The sequence below is a fragment of the Stenella coeruleoalba genome, assembly GCF_951394435.1.
Source record: "Stenella coeruleoalba genome assembly, chromosome: 4".
Classification (NCBI taxonomy): Eukaryota; Metazoa; Chordata; class Mammalia; order Artiodactyla; family Delphinidae; genus Stenella; species Stenella coeruleoalba.
Genome location: NC_137149.1, coordinates 128,768,281 through 128,785,679, shown reverse-complemented (window position 1 = coordinate 128,785,679; position 17,399 = coordinate 128,768,281). Strand labels below are relative to the sequence as shown.

Genomic DNA, 17,399 nt, shown 5'->3' with positions numbered 1-17,399 from the left:
TAATTCCCCTTGACTTAATACCAAAATTTGTTTTGGGCAAAGCTGACTGAAGGAGAGGTCGGTGGTGCAGGCCTTCGCTGACCAGGAAAAAGAAATACCTGGAGACGAAGAATTCCACACTGAGAACGAAGATTTGAAAGTATCCAGAGACTGCAAACTCTGTGACTAAGTGTGGTTTTTGTTTTTATTTTGTTTGGCTGCGTTGGGTCATCGTTGCTGCGCACGGGCTTTTCTCTAGTTGCGGCGAGCAGGGGCTACTCTTCGTTGTGGTGCACGGGCTTCTCACTGCAGTGGCTTCTCTTGTTGCGGAGCACGGGCTCTAGGTGCGCGGGCTTCAGTAGTTGTGGCACACGGGCTTTGGTAGTTGTGGCTCGCAGGCTCTAGCGCACAGGCTCAGTAGTTGTGGTGCACGGGCTTAGTTGCTCTGCGGCACGTGGGATCTTCTTGGACCAGGGCTCAAACCCGTGTGCCCTGCATTGGCAGGCGGATTCTTAACCACTGAGCCACCAGGGAAGCCCTAAGTGTGGTTTTTAAAACAAGGCAAAACAAAGCAACTCCTACTTGCACTTAAAATTCAGTCATTTAGATAGTCTCAGCCACGCAAGAGTGCCAAATCCCAAAAGCTGTTACATGTTACATGTCAAGTAACTGTGCCTCCCCAAGGTAGAAAGTCTGCTATATGTCATAGCTCTCTGTCAAAAATGGATCCCCTGGGGCTTCCCTGGTGGCGCAGTGGCTGAGAGTCCGCCTGCTGATGCAGGGGACGCGGGTTCGTGCCCCGGTCCGGGAAGATCCCACATGCCGCGGAGCGGCTGGGCCCGTGAGCCATGGCCGCTGAGCCTGCGCGTCTGCAGCCTGTGCTCTGCAACGGGAGAGGCCACAACAGTGAGAGGCCCGCAAAAAACAAACAAACAAAAAGCATCCCCCGGCAAAATGCTCATTAGTGGTCCTAAGACCAGAAGGAGGCTTGGGCATCATCTTGTTAATCTCATTCACTTACAGATGGAGAAGCCGAGGCCCAGCACGCACGCTGCTCGTCTATGCCTCCTGACTCCTGGTTTGGCACTGCCTTCGTGTCTCCCTGCCTGGAGACCCTGGATTTCATCACTGCAAGTGTTGGACTCCTAGAGAGATGTGACATTTGTGAAGGTGGTGATCCTTTTCCTTGCTTTGCTGCCTACTTAGAAAGCGTCAAATAGGAAATTGTTCAAGGTGGTGAAAAAAGAGCAGCCAGGGGTCTCCCTTGACACATACACCGTGTTCCAGCAGGCAGCAAGCTCTTACAGCAGAACGAAACTCTGTTTTTGCATGAGTATGCATGTAGCGAGAAGAAGGGCCTCGTCACATACATAAATAACTCAGTGAGAGAAGCTTTCTCTCCCAGGTAACCCACGCAGCAGCATGGCCTTTCGCGGATGTCGAGGTGGTCCAGAGAAGCTATTCACACTGCCTTAGTCATCCCTGCACCTGGAGAGTCTCAATGTATTACAAAACTGCCCACTGAAAAAAATAGCACACCTCTGTCAAAAAAAGAATGAAAACAAACAGTTTAAAAACACCGGTGGGGGGGCTTCCCTGGTGGCGCAGTGGTTGAGAGTCTGCCTGCCGATGCAGGGGACATGGGTTCGTGCCCCGGTCCGAGAAGATCCCACATGCCGTGGAGCGTCTGGGCCTGTGAGCCATGGCCGCTGAGCCTGAGCGTCTGGAGCCTGTGCTCTGCAGCGGGAGAGGCCACAACAGTGAGAGGCCGGCGTACCGCAAACAAACAGACAAACAAAAACACCGGTGGATTTTTAGAATTCACTTTGATACCTCGTTTCCTTTCCCTCTTTGTCTCTCTCAGTCAGGAGAAACTTGACATCAACAATTCCCATGCTGTACGTTTTAGATCAAATGGTTTATCAGATCACACCTCCCTCCTCACTTGGTATCTAGACGCAGTCAGGGGAGCCCTGGGAAGCAATTTCTTAAGGATTTACCTAAATCCTCCCTCGAGGTCTGGCGAGGTTGAACGGAAGCATATTGGAATTAAGGTAAGACCTAGATGCTACTGCAGCCCTCACTGTGTTGGATCCAAAGATGACTGGATCTTTTCTAAAGCTTCCATCTCCTGCAGAACCCATTTGTGGAGGTAACAAAAGACTGCTGTAGCCTTGGGGAAACAGACATTTTGCTTTCGGGGAGAGTATATGGTATCTGGTTTGAAAACTAGGCTTGCAGTCCCAGTGACGGACAAGCCCTACAGCCACAGAGAATGGCGCTAATGCCCTAGTGGGAACTTCTGGGTTCAGAATTTCAGCCAAAGACTGTTAAGAATCAGATGGATTGAAATGCCTCCCTAGAGCTTCCTTCTCAAGTCACGTGGGTCCTCAGCAGAGCCTGGCAAGTGGAAGCCAGCGTGTGGAGCTAAAAAAAACGAGCAGTGGCCTCAGCAGATTCAGAGCTTGGTGTTGGGGTCTCTGGCAGCTGGCATTTCCAAGATCCACTTAAAAGAATTCAGATTCTAAACGAAAGCTGGCCTTAGACTGTTTCAAGGTGCTGAGGCACTTCCTAAAGCCATGCACACTTCATGCTGAGAGGTCAAGGCCATTAATCTCAAAGATGGAATACAAACTGGTCATAGCAGGAACTGAGGCTTCCAAACAGAACTCTGTACAAAAGCTGGAGTGAATCAAAGGAAAAACAAGAGTGAACTTAAACTACACATAGTCCTTAAAAAGAAAGCGCCAAAGAAATCAACAACATTCCCCAAATAGGAAAACAAGAAACTGAAATGAAACTAAGAAGCCCTAAGAGTGTCTTTTCAGTCTGTTTGAGGAACTTCGGAAGTGTGTGCCTACAAGGACATGGGAGAGAAAATCAGCTTTCAACGTCAAAGGTGCCGAGGCCATGAGCTGTTGTAGAGACGGAGAAACTGCATCCTGATGAACGTGACTTTGGGTATTGCTTTTCGGTACCATTCTTGTGTGGAGTGCCCTGGAGTTGCCAAGGTGGTCTGGAGGTGCATGTGCCTGGTCCAGTCTTGGGGCACTCCTCCCTTCCTTCCCCTTGGGTCCTATCATCCCTTTTTTCTATATTCGCCATTTCACGATTTCACCTCTTCGCAGTCTTGGTCGGTGGAAAGTTCTACATCAGACAGTCCAACCTCCATTGCCATGATCAGCGAGATGTCAGAATCACTGCTTATAGCTGGTTCCTGCTCACCTGGTGGGGGGAAACAGAGTTCACAGTGAACACTGAGCTGTGTCTTCAGATGCTGATTATTTCAATACAATTGCCTTTAATAACATTTCATTGAAGCCCAAGAGAAGGTATTAGGCTACTTCGTAAAAAAAAGAAAAAAAGTCTAGTTAGAGACTTTTCTCACACTACATCCCCAAATAAACTCTAAATGGGTCAAGAAGTTAAATGTAAACAAAAGAAACTAATGAAGCCAGAGGAAAATATATCTTATAAGTATATATCTAAGTAGGAAGAAAATGTATCTAACATCTCTAAGTAAGGCAAGAAGTGCTACATGGAAAAGCAATTGAGCAATTCACAGATGAAAAGATTGATAAATGTATATAAAATGCTAAAAATATTTAAAACATGAAACATAAGATCAAAGGTATATGTCACACTGGGAATATCTGCAAAAATTTCACAGAGGATTGTATTCATTTTTTTGTTTTTTTGAACTTTATTATTTTTTTTTATACAGCAGGTTCTTATTAGTTATCCATTTTATACATATTAGTGTATATATGTCAATCCCAATCTCCCAATTCATCACACCACCATTCCCCCTGCCCCCCGCGCCACTTTCCCCCCTTGGTGTCCGTACGTTTGTTCTCTACATCTGTGTCTCAGTTTCTGCCCTGCAAACCAGTTCATCTGTACCATTTTTCTAGCTCCACATATATGCGTTAATATACGATATTTGTTTCTCTCTTTGTGACTTACTTCACTCTGCATGGTAGTCTCTAGATCCGTCCATGTCTCTACAAATGACCCAATTTCGTTCCTTTTTATGGCTGAGTAATATTACACTGTATATACGTACCACATCTTCTTTATCCATTCGTCTGTCGATGGGAATTTAGGTTGCTTCCATGACCTGGCTATTGTAAATAGTGCTGCAAGGAACACTGGGGTGCATATGTCTTTTTGAATTATGGTTTTCTCTGGGTATATGACCAGTAGTGGGATTGCTGGGTCATATGATAATTCTATTTTTAGTTTTTTAAGGAACCTCCATACTGTTCTACATAGTGGCTGTATCAATTTACATTCCCACCAACAGTGCAAGAGGTTCCCTTTTCTCCACGCCCTCTCCAGCATTTGTTGTTTGTAGATTTTCAGATGATGCCCATTCTAACTGGTATGAAGTGATACCTCACTGTAGTTTTCATTTGCATTTCTCTAATAATTAGTGATGTTGAGCAGCTTTTCCTGTGCTTCTTGGCCATCTGTATGTCTTCTTTGCAGAAATGTCTGTTTAGGTCTTCTGCCCATTCTTGGATTGGGTTGTTTGTTTTTTTAATATTGAGCTGCATGAGCTGTTTATATATTTTGGAGGTTAATCCTTTGTCCGATGATTCATTTGCAAATATTTTCTCCCATTTTGAGGGTTGTCTTTTTGTCTTGTTTATGGTTTCCTTGCTGTGCAAAAGCTTTTAAGTTTCATTAGGTCCCATTTGTTTATTTTTATTTCCATTACTCCAGGAGGTGGATGAAAAAAGATCTTGCTGTGATTTATGTCAAAGAGTGTTCTTCCTAAGTTTTCCTCTAAGAGTTTTATAGTGTCCGGTCTTACATTTAGGTCTCTAATCCATTTTGAGTTTATTTTTGTGTATGGTGTTAGGGAGTGTTCTAGTTTCATTCTTTTACATGTAGCTGTCCAGTTTCCCCAGTACCACTTATTGAAGAGACTGTCTTTTCTCCATTGTATATCCTTGCCTCCTTTGTCATAGATGAGTTGACCATAGGTGTTTGGGTTTACCTCTGGGTTTTCTATCTTGTTCCATTGATCTATATTTTTCTGTTTTTGTGCCAGTACCATATTGTCTTGATTACTGTAGCTTTGTAATATAGTCTGAAGTCAGGGAGTCTGATTCCTCCAGCTCCGTTTTCTTCCCTCAGGACTGCTTTGGCTATTCGGGGTCTTTTGTGTCACCATACAAACTTTAAGATTTTTTGTTCTAGTTCCGTAAAAAATGCCATTGGTAATTTGATAGGGATTGCATTGAATCTGTAGATTGATTTGGGTAGTGTAGTCATTTTCACAATATTGATTCTTCCAATCCAAGAACATGGTATATCTCTCCATATGTTGATATCATCTTTAATTTCTTTCATCAGTGTCTTATAGTTTTCTGCATACAGGTCTTTTGTCTCCCTCAGTAGGTTTATTCCTAGGTATTTTATTCTTTTTGTTGCAGTGGTAAATGGGAGTGTCTCCTTAATTTCTCTTTCAGATTTTTCATCATTAGTGTATAGGAATGCAAGAGATTTCTGTGCATTAATTTTGTATCATGCAACTTTACCAAATTCATTGATTAGCTCTAGTAGTTTTCTGGTGGCATCTTTATGATTCTTTATGTATAGTATCATGTCATCTGCAAACAGTGACAGCTTTACTTCTTCTTTTCCAATTTGTATTCCTTTTATTTCTTTTTCTTCTCTGATTGCCCTGGCTAGGACTTCCAAAACTATGTTGAATAATAGTGGTGAGAGTGGACATCTTTGTCTTGTTCCTGATCTTAGAGGAAATGCTTTCAGTTTTTCACCATTGAGGATGATGTTGGCTGTGGGTTTGTCATATATGGCCATTATTATGCTGAGGTAGGCTCCCTCTGTGCCCACTTTCTGGAGAGGTTTTATCATAAATGGGTGTTGAATATTGTCAAAAGCTTTTTCTGCATCTATTGAGATGATCATATGGTTTTTCTTCTTCAATTTGTTAATATGGTGTATCACATTGACTGATTTGCATATATTGAAGAATCCTTGCATCGCTGGGATAAATCCCACTTGATCATGGTGTATGATCGTTTTAATGTGTTGCTGGATTCTGTTTGCTACTATTTTGTTGAGGATTTTTGCATCTATATTCATCAGTGATATTGGTCTGTAATTTTCTTTTTTTGTAGTATCTTTGTCTGGTTTTGGTATCAGGGTGACGGTAGCCTCATAGAATGAGTTTGGGAGTGTTCCTTCCTCTGCAGTTTTTTGGAAGAGTTTGAGAAAGATGGGAGTTAGCTCTTCTCTAAATGTTTGATAGAATTCACCTGTGAAGCCATCTGGTCCTGGACTTTTGTTTGCTGGAAGATTTTTAATCACAGTTTCAATTTCATCACTTGTGACTGGTCTGTTCCTATTTTCTATTTCTTCCTGGTTCAGTCTTGGAAGGTTATACCTTTCAAAGAGTTTGTCCATTTCTTCCAGGTTGTCCATTTTATTGGCATAGAGTTGCTTGTAGTAGTCTCTTAGGATGCTTTGTATTTCTGCGGAGTCTGTTGTAACTTCTCCTTTTTCATTTCTAATTTTAATGATTTGAATCCTCTTCCTCTTTTTCTTGATGAGTCTGGCTAATGGTTTATCAATTTTGTTTATCTTCTCAAAGAACCAGCTTTTATTTTTATTGATCTTTGCTATTGTTTTCTTTTTTTCTATTTCATTTATTTCTGCTCTGATCTTTATGATTTCTTTCCTTCTACTAACTTTGGGTTTTGTTTTTGCTCTTCTTTCTCTAGTTCTTTTAGGTGTAAGGTTAGATTGTTTATTTGAGATGTTTGTTGTTTCTTGAGGTAGGACTGTATTGCTATAAACTTCCCTCTTAGAACTGCTCTTGCTGCATCCCATAGGTTTTGGATTGTCATGTTTTCATTGTCATTTGTCTCTAGGTATTTTTTAATTTCCTCTTTGATTTCTTCAGTGATCTCTTGGTTATTTAGTAATGTGTTGCTTAGCCTCCATGTGTTTGTGTTTTTTATGTTTTTTACCCTGTAATTGATTTCTAATCTCATAGCATTGTGGTCAGAAAAGATGCTTGATATGATTTCAATTTTTTAAGATTTACTGAGGCTTGATTTGTGACCCAAGATGTGATCTATCCTGGAGAATGTTCCATGAGAACTTGAGAGAAAGTGTAATCTGCTGTTTTTGGATGGAATGTCCTATAAATATCAATTAAATGTCTCTGCTCTATTGTGTCATTTAAAGCTTGTGTTTCCTTCTTAATTTTCTGTTTGGATGATCTGTTCATTGGTGTAAGTGAGGTGTTAAAGTCCCCCACTATTATTGTGTTACTGTCGATTTCCTATTTTATACCTGTTAGCAGTTGACTTATGTATTGAGGTGCTCCTATGTTGGGTGCATATATATTTATAATCATTATATCTTCTTCTTGGATTGATCCCTTGATCATATGTAGTGTCCTTCCTTGTCTCTTGTAACATTCTTTATTTTAAAGTCAATTTTATCTGAAATGAGTATTGCTACTTCAGTTTTCTTTTGATTTCCATTTGCATGGAATATCTTTTTCCATCCCCTCACTTTCAGTCTGTATGTGTCCCTAGGTCTGAAGTGGGTCTCTTGTAGACAGCATATATATGGGTCTTGTTTTTGTATCCATTCAGCAAGCATGTGTCTTTTGGTTGGAGCATTTAATCCATTCACGTTTAAGGTAATTACTGATATGTATGTTCCTATGACCATTTTCTTAACTGTTTTGGGTTTGTAGGTCTTTTCTTCTCTTGTGTTTCCCACTTAGAGAAGTTCCTTTAGCATTTGTTGTAGAGCTGGTTTGGTGGTGCTTAGTTCTCTTAGCTTTTGCTTGTCTGTAAAGCTTTTGATTTCTCCATCAAATCTGAATGAGATCCTTGCTGGGTAGAGTAATCTTGGTTGTAGGTTCTTCCCTTTCATCACTTTAAATATATCATGCCACTCCCTTCTGGCTTGTAGAGTTTCTGTTGAGAAATCAGCTGTTAACCTTATGGGAGTTCCCTTGTATGTTATTTTTCATTTTTCCCTTGCTGCTTTCAATAATTTTTCTTTGTCTTTAATTTTTGCCAATTTGATTACTATGTGTCTCGGCGTGTTTCTCCTTGGGTTTATCCTGTATGGGACTCTCTGCGCTTCCTGGACTTGGGTGGCTATTTCCTTTCCCATGTTAGGTAAGCTTTTTACTATAATCTCTTCAAATATTTTCTTGGGTCCTTTCTCTCTCTCTTCTCCTTCTGGGACCCCTGTAATGCAAATGTTGTTGCGTTTAATGTTGTCCCAGACGTCTCTTAGGCTGTCTTCATTTCTTTTCATTCTTTTTTCTTTATTCTGTTCTGCAGCAGTGAATTCCACCATTCTGTCTTCCAGGTCACTTATCCATCCTTCTGCCTCAGTTATTCTGCTATTGATTCCTTCTAGTATATTTTTCATTTCAGTTATTCTATTGCTCATCTGTTTGTTTGTTCTTTAATTCTTCTAGGTCTTCGTTAAAACATTTCTTGCATCTTCTCGATCTTTGCCTCCATTCTTTTTCTGAGGTCCTCGATCATCTTCACTATCATTATTCTGAATTCTTTTTCTGGAAGGTTGCCTATCTCCACTTCATTTAGTTGTTTTTCTGGGGTTTTATCTTGTTCCTTCATCTGGTACATATACATAGCCCTCTGCCTTTTCATCTTGTCTGTCTTTCTGTGAATGTGGTTTTTGTTCCACAGGCTGCAGGATTGTAGTTCTTGTTTCTTCTGCTGTCTGCCCTCTGGTGGATGAGGCTATCTAAGAGGCTTGTGCAAGTTTCTTGATGGGAGGGACTGGTGGTGGGTAAAGCTGACTGTTGCTCTGGTAGGCAGAGCTCAGTAAAACTTTAATCTGCTTGTTTGCTGATGGGTGGGGCTGAGTTCCCTCCTTGTTGGTTGTTTGGCCTGAGGCGACCCCACACTGGAGCCTGCCTGGGCTCTTTGGTGGGGCTAATGGCGGACTCTGGGAGGGCTCATGACAAGGAGTACTTCCCAGAACTTCTGTGGCCAGTGTCCTGTCCTCACGGTGAGACACAGCCACCCCCTGCCTCTGCAGGAGACCCTCCAACACTAGCAGGTAGGTCTGGTTCAGTCTCCTATGGGGTCACTGCTCCTTCCCCTGGGTCCTGATGCGCACACTACTTTGTGTGTGCCCTCCAAGAGTGGAGTCTCTGTTTCTCCAGTCCTGTCAAAGTCCTGTAGTCAAATCCCGCTAACCTTCAAAGTCTGATTCTCTAGGGATTCCTTCTCCCATTGCTGGACTCCCAGGTTGGGAAGCCTGACGTGGGGCTCAGGACCTTCACTCCAGTGGGTGGACTTCTGTGGTATAAGTGTTCTCCAGTTTGTGAGTCACCACCCAGCAGTTATGGGATTTGATTTTACTGTGATTGCACCCCTCCTACCATCACATTGTGGCTTCTCCTTTGTCTTTGGTTGTGGGGTATCTTTTTGGGTGCATTCCAGTGTCTTCCTGTCGATGACTGTTCAGCAGTGCTCTTGCAAGAGGGAGTGAGAGCACGTCCTCTTACTCCGCCATCTTGAACCAATCTTTGAGGACTGTATTCTTAACAGAGAGCTTTTAAATAAATAAGAAAAACTAAGATTCCAACAGAAAAATTGGTAAAGGTTACTGTTATACAGTTCACAAAAAATGTAATATAAATGGACAATAAATATCAGGTAAAAAGAAGCTATTCTTATTTTTTATGAAATATTCACTCTTTAAAAAAGAGTGTATTACAGTTAAGGGTACATTGAGGTAGGTATTTTGATCAACTGCACTCACAACTGTGAAATTTTCACTCAGTAATTTCATTTCCAGAATGCATTATAGAGAAATTATCAGAGATGCAAAACTATTCATTTAAGCATTATTTATAGCAGCAAAACATTGCAAGAAGCCCAACAGTAAATAATATCTCAGTAAACTATATTTCTTCTAAAGGACAATCTTCTGGTTATAATCACTAAAGTGGTGTTTCCAGAGAGTTTGTAGTGCAGTGAAATCGACCGAGAAAGTTAAGTAGAAGCAAGAAAACCAAAAATGTTAATAAGAGTTGTCTCAAGTTTTAGTGTTTATAATTATTTTCTTTTCTTTAAAAAAATTTAGTTTTACTCCTAACCATTCTTCAATGAACAGATATCATTCATTCACTCAAGACATAATTATTGAGTCCCTCCTTTGTACTAAGGCTTATGCTAACTGTAGGGATATAGGTGAGAGCGAGGCAGTTCCAGACCTCAAGGAGCTTACTGTCCAGTAGACAGGCAGACCATTTACTTGTCAATTACCACCCGACAGGACAAGCACTTTGCTGGAAGATGTACCGGTTTTATAGGAGCAGGTAATGGGGCTACATAACCATTTAGTGAATCAAAGAAGGCTTCCCACAGGCTGTGATATCTAAACTGAGTCCTATAGGATAACTTGTATTTTAGCCAGATGAATGAGAAAGATGAATCTTTTAAGCACTAGCAATGGCATGCACAGATGGCTGTAGGTGATAGGGAGCCTTGTGCAGACGGACATCAGACTGTATTTAAATATGACTGGGATGCAGAGGCAAGCTAGGGAGGCTGGGGAGCTCAGCTGCCTGTAAGGCAGCTTTAAAACCAGAAGATCTTGTATGTTCCATTACCCTTCAGAAGAAGTACGCAATTAAAAGACCAACAAAACATTTAAGTGCTAAAGAATGCGGATGGTTATAATACACTTTTGCTCTCATAATCATTGATATAATTTATTTCATGTTGAAGTGCAGTTAAGAAAAATATATGAGTTTCATGAAGGGTAGTGAATTCTTCAGATGTTTAAAAGGAGACAGAGAACTAACAAAGAGCTTTGGTCTTAGAATCAGTTTTAGAGAAATGAGGTATTCCACAGGAATATACCTAAAGACTGAGATCTAAAATGTTTCCCAGACCCAAAAGTGCATGAGGTTCGTAGAAATGTAGACAGATCAATGGGTAGAATAAAACTTTGGAAGCAGATCTTGGAAGATAGAAGTACAGTATTTAGTCTTTGAAAATGGTGACATTCAACAAAAATTCAATAAAACTAGTCATTTAGAAAAAGGTGAAACTGGATTCCTGCCTCATACTGTATACATTCTAGGCTGGCTAAATATCTGTGTCTATATCTGTATCCACATCCATATCTCTATCTGTATCTATACCTGTACGTATAGCCCATCTTTATTTTGTGTGTGTGGTACTTCCTTCCCATTTATCCTCCTCTCCAGAGCCATCTGGTACCTTCCATCCCTGACCTTTGGGGAATTCTTTGATGCAGACTAGGATGGCCCTCCCCTTCCTGCTTCGCACTTGTTTTCTCTGCAGGGCTGTGGCTTGCTGTTGTGTGGGCTGCACTCAGCACCACCTGGAGGAAGCTTTCACTCTGGAGGCTGAGTGAGCAGTGGGCACTGAATTTCAGCTGGATACAACCTGCATAGCCAGGGAAATGACCTCGCTCTGATTTTTAGGTCCACTAGGTCAATGACCCCTTATTTTTTTCCCAGTTGCCCAAATTTTGCCTTTGTCTCTTTTTACATTTTCCCTGTCCATGTTGATCTATGCCTTACAAACATCCCTTTGCTATAGTTTTTGTGGGGTTTTAGGAGTGGCTGGAAGTAATTTCATGTGTTCAATCCACTCTTTTTACTCAGTGCTCTCTGTAAGCATCACTTTTACAATGAGAAAATTATATACTGAAAATTATATTTATGAGATCTGGGATCCTATCTTACTTTAGGAGATGGTATTCTAGTCTCGGCTATAAGTAACTACACATGTTACTTGGTATAAGTCACTTTCTCCTTTAGGACTAGAGTTTAAATGTCTATAAAATGAGAGTTTGTTCTAGATATCTTAGAGTCCTTTCCAGTTGTTACAGTTTATTCATGTATATGCTGATGCCAATCTAGCACAGGTCCTCATACATGGCAGGTGCTCAATAAATAATTATTTAATAGAATTACCGGTGAGAAAGAGTTGTGTTTCTTTTGTCATAACCCTTCAACATGTTGCTTTCTATTAAAAATTTTTTCCTTAATCAAAAAGAAGGTTTGCTAGTGTATATTTAGTACAAGTATGTACTAAATGGGAGAAATCACTACTTTGAGGTGTAAAGAAACCTGAAATATTCTTATTCCTGGAGATAAAAAATGAGGGCCAAAGATATGGAAGCAACCTAAGTGTCCATCGACAGCTGAATGGATAAAGAAGATGTGGTATATATACATATATACGTACAATGGAATACTACTCAGCTATAAAAAAGAATGAAATTTTGCCACTTGCAGCAACATGGATAGACTGGGAGGGTGTTATGCTAAGTGAAACAAGTCAGACAGAGAAAGACAAATACTGTATGATATCACTTATATGTGGAATCTAAAAAATACAACAAAACTAGTGAATACAACAAAAAAGGAAGCAGACTCACAGATAGAACAAACTAGTGGTTACCAGTGGGGGGAGGGGGAGGGTCATGATGTGGGGGGAGTGGGAGGCACAAACTACTGGGTGTAAGACAGGCTACAAGGATGTATTGTACGACACAAGGGAATATGGCCAATATTTTGTAATACCTGTAAATGGAGTGTAACCTTTAAAAATTATATAAAAAATTTTAAAAATGAGGGCTGTACTGTAGAGATATATTCTCTCCCTTCCTTTCCCCCTTCACCTGCCCCTCTTTCTCCTTCTCCTTCTTGTTCTTTTGGGCGATAGTCCATGAACCAATTTAGTTCACAAGAAGCCAAAAATGACAGCTCACAAGTAAACTATAAGTCAACGGAAGAGCTCACCATGGAGTGATCTTATAGCTTTCATATGGAGCTAGTACAAAAGGAAGCACAGATGAGAGTTGACTTGTGTAGAGATAGCTTACTGTACCTGCAGCTTTTCACCTACACTCCTATCTTCTCAGCCACCAGCCTCAGCAGATTTCAAGGATTCATTCTCAGCGTGGTGTTTTCTAAATCGGAATGTGTGAATTGAAAGAGAAAAGGGCTGTGGGGACTGCTATAACTATGGGCTGTTGAATTCATGGGGCTATTTTGGAAATTGTCCTGCACTGCTCTAGGCAAAGATGAATTCAAACCAATAAAAATAGAGATTTTCCAAAAATGGTGCAATTTTCATGATGTGACATTGCATCAGTCACAATATCTAATCATTTTCCATGCCAAAACTTAAAAAAATGATCTGAAGACATCTGAAATTATTCTTTACTCTGTCCTGTGTTTTTAATTGAACTCGGTTTGCTCCATATATATATATATTTTTTTAGAAGATGCTGGGCGTAGGAGTTTATTAATTAATTAATTTATTTTTGCTGTGTTGCATCTTTCGTTTCTGTGAGAGGGCTTTCTCTAGTTGTGGCAAGTGGGGGCCACTCTTCATCGCCGTGTGCGGGCCTCTCACTATCGTGGCCTCTCCTGTTGCGGAGCACAGGCTCCAGATGTGCAGGCTCAGTAGTTGTGGCTCACGGGCCTAGCTGCTCCATGGCATGTGGGATCTTCCCAGACCAGGGCTCGAACCCATGTCCCCTGCATTAGCAGGCAGATTCTCAACCACTGCACCACCAGGGAAGCCCTGCTCCATAATTTTTAAAAGCAGGGTTTTATCCTTTAATCAAGGCAGATGTTTTACTTTGAGGCCAAAATAATACAAATAAAAATGTTGACACTAAAACATTTAGAAGGTTCTCTGTAGGCGGTACTAACTGAGGAGTGTAAAGTAACAATTAACAATAATATAAATGTTCACCGAATTTTATCTTCTTCCCTGAAAAAGCTAATATAAAATGAATGCAAAAATAACATTGGCCTTTACTGAATTCTCACAATAACCCTTTGATGTGGGTATTATTATTCCTATTTCACAAACAAAAAAGAAGCCTTAGTCCCTTTGACACAGTAGTATAATACCTACTTGACACACTTTCCTCTCTTGGTTTCATGCATTGTAAGGACATTGAGAGAATTTAAACAGGGAGTAATATGATCTGCTTAATATTTTAAAGGAGCACTCTTGCTGTTACGTGAAGAATAGATTGGTAGGTCAAGGGTGGAGATAATCCAGAAGAAACCACGGCAGCAAAACAGATGAAGCATGGTGGTGGCTTGTTGTAATAGGAATGGAGGTAAGAGGACAAATTGAAGTGATAGTTTATTTTTTACTACTTTTTTATTTTTATACAACTTTAAAGGTTACTTTCCATTTACAGTTATTACAAAATAATGGCTATATTCCCTGTGTTGTGCAATACATCCTTGAGCCTATCTTATACCCAGCAGTTTGTGCCTCAATCCCCCACCCCTAAATTGCCCTTTAACCCCATCCCCACTGGTAAGCACTACTTTGTTCTCTATGAGTCTGCTTCTTTTATGCTTTATTGACTTCAGCATAGAGAAGGTATTTTGGTGGATTTAAAGACTGATCCCAAGTATCTAATGCTCCGTCTTGAATCTCTTTATCACAATGTTAGAAAGCACCTGATTAGATGGTGAGCAGAAAACACTTTTAAATGGAGCTTTGTGACCGATTTTGTTGATCCATAACTACTGCTGTCACATATTTCCACATTTAATTCTAAGTAAAATCCATCAGTAGGCTAACTGTGGTTAACCCAAAAATTCTTAGTGGCGGGATTTGTTTTTATTAATTCCATTTAGTCCATAAGTGATTAATATCTTTGGTTTATTCCTTTCCTCTTTAATACACAAAGTGTTACCTAAAGAGTCACAGGTTTCCCTTTGTGAAATGGACACTGCAGTTGTAGTTCTGCTGGGGGTTTGATATAACTGTCTGTAACGGTGGGGCTGGATGACTTAAAGTTCCTTCCAACCTGAGATCTGGCCTGTCCTGTCTTGGGCACATCGGGCCTATCTTACTTCGCTGGCTCAGGGCCACCCATTGTCAACATCCCCATTTCAGAATCCCACCGCACTCTTTCAGAAGTAGGAGGCACTTGGGCTTCCCTGGTGGCGCAGTGGTTGAGAGTCCGCCTGCCAATGCAGGGGACACGGGTTCGTGCCCCGGTCTGGGAGGATCCCACATGCCGCGGAGCGGCTGGGCCCGTGAGCCATGGCCGCTGAGCCTGCACGTCCGGAGCCTGTGCTCCACAACGGGAGAGGCCACAACAGTGAGAGGCCCGCGTACCACAAAAAAAAAAAAAAAAAAAAAAAAAGGTAGGAGGCACTTGGTAAATGTTTGTAGCAGTGAAATTGAATTGAAGTCCCTCTGTGGACACATAGGGTGTCAAGTTTTATATTTTATTAACTAATAACAATATTAGTGCTTATTGTTAGTAATATGCCAGGGACTATGCTAAGTACTTTAAATAGATTGAATATTCACAATTAACCTATGACATAGGAAGAATTATTATTTCTATTTTCAGGTGATAAAACTAAGGCTCAGAAAGGTACATGGCAGTAAGAGTTGTATCCAGAATTTACACCAAGGCCTGTCTGACACCAGCGTCCACAAACTTGACCATATCTGTACTTCAGAGTTGAGCTTCTTAGCCTGAGGATTAGTGTGGACTTCTGGGGGAGTCCAGGTACGCAAAATTACATACACACTCCTGTGGTTATGTGCATTTATGCATTTTTCTGGTGAGAGGGTTTACTTTTACCAGATTCTTACAGAAACCACAAAAGGCTGAGAAGCATTCACTTAAGAGGTTTTCCATCTTGGGTAAGCTGAAGAACACATTGCTGCCTGCAACAAGAGTGGCTTGGCTTCTTATAAAAAAAATGCATCTTTTGGTTTACATTTCACTGACCATGTGTTTTACTAACTTGACAGGACACTTGTCATATGAAGTCACCGCTTCCCTACTTAATTGTGTCTATACGATGGTTATTCACAGCTAAAGCAGACAATTATCCATCCCGGAATGAGGTTTGCTATTTACTCTCCTGCCTGACTTATGAAAGGAGGCATAGAGCCGTAGCAGGCTGGAATAAGTCCCGTTCTGTTAGGAATGAACAAACATTGCCCTCAGAGTAAGTGTTCTCTGTGTCGAGAGAAAATAAGGGGGGGATGAACGTAATCCCCCAGGTGTCCTGATTCTCCAGTAGCCTTGATGTTCACACGCTGGGAACTGTTCTGCATCACATGAAAGCTTATTTTTCCCCATGTACTTGAAAAATACGTTTTCAAGGAAAAAAAGCATCCTTCTCCGTTGCTACTGATGCTTATCTTTTTGAAAATAGGACATTTCCGATCACCCTGTATTATACAAAAGCACCATGGGGGAGACATACAACCAGACTGGCTGCCTTATAATATCGCTGTCTTTTCATTTCTTTTCAGAATGAAGGTTTTTTAGGGTTGGAGCACTGCTTGTATACTCCTTGTCGTAATCTAAGCGGGAAAGTTAGTTTGATTTCAAACGCAGAGTGTTTCCAATAAGGAAATGTATTCCTTTCACATGTGTTCCTTGCTTTTCTCTCTTTTGCTTAACAAGAATTTCTGGGGAGATAAACTTCCAGTTTCGTTTAAATTTTCCCTCTTATGAGTGGCTTCTGCTGTGAGAATGGTAGGCCTTTGTGTCACTTTCTTAAGAGGCTGTGCAATCATAATAGCTGGAGTGCAGGACTGCTTCCTATGTTCCAGGCGTTGTTCTAAGCAATTACATGTTATGTATGTCATCCTTACAAGGATGCTCTGGAGTAGGTGGATGATTACCCCGATGACTGCTTCCCATTTTGCAGGTGAAGTCAACTCGTCCACGGTCAAAAACATAGAAAGAGGCAGAAATGGAATCCTGACCCAACAGCCAGTGCTGTTGACAGCTATGCTATTCTGCAATGGCACAGCTGCTAGATTTCTGTTTGGCTGCTAGGTTGTTCCTAAAGACAATGCTTGGTCACCTTAGAGAACCAAGCATTCCAGGCTTACAATATAAATTCATCCACTTGGCCAAGTGACTCCTAGAATTGTTCAGATATAACTGGCACTTTTGCCTTTTTAAATGCTTGCTCCATAGTTATAGACATGGCGAGCTCAAATCAGGAAAATTCTTTTTCACCTGGGGACGTTTAAAGCCTTGTTCTTATTCTGACTTGGTAAAGGAGAACTCCCTGGAAATTTGGATATTAAATAAGATCATAAGTTAGGATTTCACTCTCTGCTTTTATCTCTTCATCATCGGTTTTCTTTCCCTGTGACGCTTCACCCAGCAGGAGAAAGATTTTCTCCAACTGCTCAAACTCCTTATGATTTCATTAACAATTCTTTCATTGAGTAATTCCTTACTAAGAGCAAAAAGAAGGGATAATGTGATTTTTTGCATTAGTTTTACGTTAGTTTTTGCAGGAAAGAAGGCAAAATCTAGTGAACATTTATGTTGTTAATAGCTATTTTACAATTCCTAATTAGTAC

General features: G+C 40.8%; 1 protein-coding gene across 1 annotated transcript in view; it reads right to left on the bottom strand.

Moving 5' to 3' along the window:
• Positions 1-845: 845 nt before the first annotated feature.
• Positions 846-17,399, bottom strand: part of RNF150 (ring finger protein 150) — a 239,482-nt gene continuing 222,928 nt past the window's right edge. Inside the window, exon 7 of the mRNA XM_079919608.1 lies at positions 846-3,204. Coding sequence (XP_079775734.1) covers positions 3,086-3,204 — 119 coding nt within the window. The 3' untranslated portion in view covers positions 846-3,085. The remainder of the gene's footprint in view (positions 3,205-17,399) is intronic.